The sequence below is a fragment of the Stegastes partitus genome, unplaced genomic scaffold (genome assembly GCF_000690725.1).
Source record: "Stegastes partitus isolate 25-593 unplaced genomic scaffold, Stegastes_partitus-1.0.2 Scaffold173, whole genome shotgun sequence".
In the NCBI taxonomy this organism is placed as follows: domain Eukaryota; kingdom Metazoa; phylum Chordata; class Actinopteri; family Pomacentridae; genus Stegastes; species Stegastes partitus.
Window position 1 is genome coordinate 7,127 of NW_007577904.1, and position 7,177 is coordinate 14,303.

The window sequence follows — 7,177 nt, forward strand, 5'->3', positions numbered from 1 at the left end:
GGTCACCTGTGTACTTAGTGTGCTGTCTGTATAGGACTCTGTGTGTGTGTGTGTGTGTGTGTGTGTGTGTGTGTGTGTGTGTGAGGAGGGGTGGAAACTATCCTTAGTCTTTTTGTTCTAGCCCAGGGGCAGGGGGGACAACCTTAAACACTCAAAGAGCCACTTGGACAAAAAAGAAAACACAGAGAGCCACAAAATCCTTTTGACATCTAAAATGAAGATAACACTGCATATATGTTTTTTTTTTACCTTCATGCTATGTATAAAACACTACAGTGTGCTGCATTTATGAAATCAATGAACTGCTACAGCGAAAACAACACTTTATTTCTGCATGCAACAAAAACATTTTGATCGCCGAAAAAAAAGATGTTGGGTTGAAGGTAACTTTGAAATAAAATAGTCAGTGTCTATTTGAGTCCTCCTCGTTTATATGAAATAAAAAGCCGAACTTAAATGATCCACCTGCAGCAAAGTAGAACAGCGTGTGGTTGGTCTGCTGACTGTAGCTGGACTGCTGACCAGACCAGTGACGCTCGGTGAGGTTCATGGCTGGTGAGGCACTGACTTCATCAGAATCTGATTTACAAATACATGCACTCTACACAGTTGCTTATTTGCCATTTGATTGGCAGCAGTTTACGGGTTATGTTTCATAATTATTGCGGTAAATTGCAAAAATTCAGCAATTTTAAATTTAAAATCAAAATTGACGAGGCTAAATGAAGAAATAAATACTGTATAGCACAAATCACTGGATAAATATAACCATTTAAATTGTTTTATCATGATATATTTTTTTCTTTCCCCTGACCACACGTCACTGGACCAGACTCTGACCACCTGTGAGCGCTTTGGGATGGGAGGAGCTCACGGCAGCGCCGCTGCTTGCTGAGGACTGTAACTGCAGACCGATACGTGTTTTCACGTCAGAGTTTCCAAAACACCAGTACAGTCTCCAGTAACACGAGAAGGAGTCGCTAGATTTGTCCCTCGTCACTTTTGACAAAAAAAGTCGATTTGAAAAGTCAGATTCTCTGCAGAGTGACTTTGCTGATGAAAGTGACAGAAAATATGTAAAGAAACATTCTCATAACGTGCTGAGGGCTGAAACTTCCACCTCAGAGATCAACTTTATTCTTAAACACTTTTTGAGAATACTACTAAAAAACATGAATCATGTGGACACAATCTGTGAATACTGCAAACAAAGATACACAATGCTACTGGAAAAAGAAACAGGAGAGACAGAATGAAGAGGGGAGGGGGTAGCAAGAGAGTGAACGGGTCAAAGATATTAGCTGACATCACTTTATTATCAGTTTACTTGCTCTGCTGAGTGAGCAGGTCAGAGACAGACGGAGCAGGTAGCAGAACGAGCTGCAAGAGTGTAACTGACAAGTTTCACATTTTCTGTCTTCACCAGAAGGGATGACTCTTTTGCCAACAGGGTTTGCGTAAGCTTTATTTGATTTGTGCATTTTCTATGTTTTCTATGTTTTTATTACAATATTATCAACTTTACAATGTTTTGCTATTGTTCAGCAGAAACAGCTAACATTAATAACACATTTATTACCTTATTACTAGATTTAGCACAACTTTAATGTTACAAGAAAACAATCAAGGAGGTGATTTGATGCTTACAGTTGGACTCAGCAAGCAGTCAAATAAAACCAGCATGTTGTAATGCAATTGTAAATGTTATATTTAAACATGTATTACTTTTTGGCCAGGTTCAAATTAACCAGGGCTTTGTTCAAAACCACATCTTTTCTTACAGCTCAAAAATTTCTTTTGGGATTAGTTTCTGGAAAGTGACTCTGTTTAATCAGCGCAGATTTTACATAATATACATCAAAAAACCTTCAGGTTTGTACACAGGTAGAGGAATTTGTTTTTGTTTTGCTGATGCACACACATGGTCATCTATATATTAAACGTATTAGTCCTTAATTAGTACTTTTTGGTTCACAGACATATCAGTACAAGTACATAACAAAACGGTAACAACATGACGCTGATTCCTGACGCATCCAAGCAAATCTTATGTTTTATCAGTCGCTGTCAAACAAACTGCAATTACTTATGCCACTCAGATATCATTCTATTTTTTTCTTTCTTTTTATTACACCACAATGCATTAGTGAAAACGTCAGTCTGTTTTATTACACATTCTTTATTGCTTCACAAGCAATAAAAAAGTGAGTTTATTTGCAAAAGCAGATATCTCCATTTTAATGAATGTGCACAAATCATTTTTTAGTTTTTTACTTTAATCACAACAAAGCAAGTTCAACAAATTACATCCAACATACATAAGCAACCTTTTTTTAACTGTAGTTTTTGTTTGTTTGTTTGAAATGTAAACTTTAGTTTTACAAAGCAGTTAATGGCACACAATGGTTGTGGGTGTCTCCTAACACCCTCATGAGAAATAATCAGGTAAAAATTGTAACAAAAGCATACCAATGTGTTGAACCTCAGCTGCTGCACTTAAAGAGTTATCAAGACAAGTAAAGCTTGTCTCTATTTGTCCACAGCATGCCTGCCCACTTCCACCCTGAGATTATGGATGAAAATCAAAACAACACAGATGGCATTTGGTGTAATGTTGAAGGAAGCGACTGGATGTTCACTGTGGTTCCAGTGTACATCCTGGTCATCAGTGTGCTGGGAATTATCCTGAATGTGTTTGTGTTGATGGTTTTGGGCCTCCACAAGAAGGCCTGTACAGTGGTCGAGATATATTGGAGCAACCTGGCTGCTGCTGACCTCTTTCTGATGTCTAGTTTACCCTTCTGGGCTTTGAATGTAGCAAAGAAATATGACTGGAAACTTAGTAAAACCATGTGCAAACTGATCCCCTTTTCCATCACCATGAATACCTACTGCAGCATCTGCATCCTTGTTCTGGTTAGCATTGACCGATATTTGGCACTGGTGCGTCCACTGACCAGTGCACGAATACGGAAGCCATTTTGTGCCAAACTGGCTTGTGTAGTGGTGTGGGGTGTATGCTTTTTCTTGAATGTCCCAGCACTCATCTTCAGGGAAGTTCTACATTTCCCTGAGGGAAATTTTAGCAGATGCAATCATAATGTTTCAAGTCCCACGATGTATCTGGCGTATCAAGGGATTTCTGTATTTAGCTTCATCATCCCCATTTTTATTATTTCCTTCTGCACTGTCAAAATAATTCACACTCTGAGAAAGAGGTTGAACATTCAGAAAATGGAGCAGAAGGCCATCATTCTGATCCTGGTGGTCTTCCTGGCATTCCTGATCTGCTGGGTGCCGTACCACGTGGTTCAGATACTAGACTTGCTCAGTAGACTTAACATTGTGGGACTGTGTACGACTCACCTGAACTTCTTTCACCTGATCTTCACCTATTTATCCTTATTGAACAGTGTTCTCAATCCCATTCTCTATGTCATTGTAGGGAAAAATTTCCAGACAAAAGTTAAGGAATTATTTAGGCAGATGAGCACAAAGCTGTCAAGATGTCTTTAAACTGAAGATGCTGATCTTCAATAATAGTGATTTTTGAATTAGGGTGCATGTTTTAAAGGGTTTAGACAATGAAACTGACGATGATTACGCAGACTTAGGAGCACAGTACTGGAGAGCTGCCCATGAGATCCCACTCACAGTGATGTGATATATAGATATGTGTGTGTGTGACATATATATATGTGATATTACTGTAATATGTTACTATTATTATCATTATTGTTGTTATTGTTGCTGTTGTTGCTGATTTTGAATGATTTTGATTTTGAATTTTGAATGCTGTTGTTGTTGTTGCTGATTTTATGTTGGTGTTGTGTTGTTTTTTTCTGGTGTAGCAATTTCCCTGAGGTCTTGCACCGAAGGGATCAATAAAGTTCTATTCTATTCTGTTCTATTCTATTCTATTCTATGTTTCTTTCAGTGTGTCTTTCTCAGAATAGTTCTGAATTCATACATTTTTGGGTAAATATAGGGTAAGAATGTTTTGTACCACTTCTGGTGAACTCACTAAAACCTGCCACTCTCCTACTCACACCCTAACAGTTGTTTCATTTGCTGTTATGCTTTAAAATTTTAAACAATATCACTGCCACATAATTCGGATTACCACATACATTTTACACCACAGAAGTAATGGACAAAACCTAAGATTATGAAAGTAATGTACAAAAAAATGAATGAACTTTGTGTCTCTATGTAACATCATTTACACTCATGATACAACAAGTCAGTCGTCAGATGTTTCACACCTCTATGTGTTTACATGTCTGTAGATGTATGTATGTGTATGTTCATCCTCTCTGAATCGTGGCTAACCCAGCTAACACCGGATGCTAACGTGGACCTGCTGGGCTTCGCTACAGTAAGAGACACGAAGGCATGCAGAAAAAGCAGAGGTGGGGGTCCCATCATGTACGTTAACAACCGCTGGCGTAACCCAAGTCACGTTTCTGTCAAGGTGGTTCTGTGTTGTTGGGATTTAGAACTGTTGGGGTGGAGGATGCTGTGCTGTACCTCCTCCACCGAGCCCACTCACACCTGGACAAGGGAAGTGGCACTGTGAGGATTCTTTTTATGGACTTCTCAAGTGCCTTTAACACCATCCAGCCCCTGTTACTGTTAGTTAGAAAGGATGGGAGTGGACTTGTGCCTGGTGGACTGGATCTCCGACTACCTCACTGACAGACCACAGTATGTCAGACTGAAGGACACCACATCTGACACTGTGGTCAGCAGCACAGGGGCCCCTCAGGGCAGAGTGCTGGCCCCTCTCCTCTTCACCCTGTACACCTCGGACTTCTGTTACAACTCGGAGCTGTGCCACATACAGAAGTACGCAGATGACACAACCATCATGGAGTGTATCCAGGATGACAGAGAGAGTGAGTCCAGGAGTCTGGTGGACGACTTTGTTGTCTGGTGCAGAGAAAACCACCTGCAGCTCAACGTCTCAAAGACAAAGGAACTAGTCATAGACTTCAGGAAATCTGGACCATGCCCACGACCAGTTCTGGGCGGGGCAGTGAGCGGGGAGAGGAGGGGGGCGAGGGGTGAGGAGTGAGGACATTGGGGTGAGAGAGAGCATCATGCTCTATCACCAGACTGTGGGCAATGTGTTACTGTATCCAGTGTTGTTATTATTATTGTTGTTGTTATTATTGTTGCTGTTGTTGTTGATGATTTTGATTTTGAATTTTGAATGCTGTTGTTGTTGCTGATTTTATGTTGGTGTTTTGTTGTTTTTTCCGGTGTAGCAATTTCCCTGAAGTCTTGTATTGTAGGGATCAATAAAGTTTTATTGTAATTCTAATTCTAAACCATGGTGTCTGAGATACTGTATCAGTTTAAATAAACCTTTTTATGTACCAACAACACAGCAGCAGGAGATAATTTCTTCATCACCTTCACATCTTTGCTATTCAATAAACAACAAGAATTTTGGCATCACAACTCAGGACTTGCTGTGACCTGCGGTGTTGAGGAGAGCTGACTCCCCCTCCATGCCAGCAAAATACAGAGAGGCATTCACTATGACTGTGATACCTTTCTACCTTTCTAGTGCTCATGGTATCACAAGCTAGTACATTTGGTGGGATCCCTGCTGTGCACAGACTTCAGGTGTGAGAATATTACACCAGATGATCACTTTGTCAACACCTGAATGCCCCCAGAGCACACTGCTTGCAGTAGCCAGCTAACGTACTTAGTAGTAGTCAGTGACAAGTGCAGACTGACAGTGAGCATCTACCCTCTTCCTCAGTGGCTCTGCATGGGCTCAGAGAAGTGATGTCACTGTCATGTAGCGATCCTCTTGGAACACATGTGAGGCTAAGGGCATGGGTTTGACATTATAAAGTTTGGTCTGTTGCAACCTCAGGTGACAACATTTCTGAGCTTGTTTGTGGACTTTAGGAGGGATACTAATTTCCTGAGTCCTGAAAGGGGGGCAGACCTTTTTAACCTGACTTAGTCTCTTCCGGCAACATTTTTAGGCCAACTAGGGTCTCTGTCCCTCCTCAAGGGCCAAATGGCAGCCAGGAAACAAAGCATCTTTCTCCCCCTCCTGTGCATGCAGCCGTCCAAAGATGTCTGATGAACTTAAGGTTTTGTCAACAGGTTTCTCTCCAGACCACAATGATGGTTTCTCGGGGGACTTCCTAACCCTCTGCTGGTGGAAGGATTCAGCCAGCATAGAGCAAAGAGGCATGGTCTAGGACCTGTGGTCCAGTGCTGGCTGGTCTTCACAGATGCTTCCCCAGTAGGCTGAACATGGTCTATACTGTCTGTGGGGTCAACAGGCTCTGGATTTGCTGTTAGCTGACCCACTGCGTAACTTCCAGCAGCATAGAACTCCTTGCTCTGTGGAAGTTCCTGCATGCCAAGACAATGTCACCATGTCATTGCCAGGAAAGACAGCACAGTGACTAGAGCGCCCATCAATAGGCAGCCTGGCAACCACACTGTTGCAGACGGTTCACCTCCTTTTATGCTTAATCAGAGTCACACATGTGCTGGTAACTCTGAAGCATACGTCATGTCAACATAGACTCCACACCCTGGGGAGTGTTGAGTCTGTCCTCCGGGGATTAAGGAGACTCGGTGTCGCTTTGTCAGGGCAAGGTTTGACCTTTTCAGTTCCAAAGAATCAACACATCGTCAGCTGTTCTTTTCCATCATAGGACGATGGCCCACCTTAAGGGTGGGATGCCCAGGCACACACATAGCCCTGTAGTCTGCTGTCAGCCCTCTCTGCTGTCACGGTTCTCCAGTCCTTTCTTCCAAGGATGCAGGCAGAATGAGTGAGGCTGATTTTGGTGGATCTTTGTTCCCACTTGCCATGGTCCCAGCAATTCACCTCTATTAAATAGGATGCCTTGGAGGCTTTCACTTGGGAAAGACCGACTGTCTCAGGTAGATGAGACTCTGTTTCATCCCTTCCTGGCTAGTCTCACCTGCACCAGTTTAAGCCTGTCCGGGCTTGGTGACGGAGCACATCCAGTGCAGACAGGCTTTCATGAAGACCAACCAGCTCTTGGTCTGCTTTGACTGCAGAAATGTAGATAGGTCCCTATTGAAGCACAATTTTGCACGTGTTTTTTATCAGGTGTGCCAGTCACATTCTGGGTCTAAGCACACTCACCTCCTGGTGTGGTCACACACA

At 42.2% G+C, this 7,177-nt stretch overlaps 1 protein-coding gene across 1 annotated transcript; it reads left to right on the top strand.

Annotated features, from left to right (window-relative positions):
* The first annotated feature begins 2,571 nt into the window (after window positions 1–2,571).
* LOC103355911 (B2 bradykinin receptor-like) lies at window positions 2,572–3,516 on the top strand. Its single transcript, XM_008279868.1, has one exon. It carries the CDS (start codon window positions 2,572–2,574, stop codon window positions 3,514–3,516), a length of 945 nt encoding a protein of 314 aa, XP_008278090.1.
* The last annotated feature ends 3,661 nt before the right edge of the window (window positions 3,517–7,177 follow it).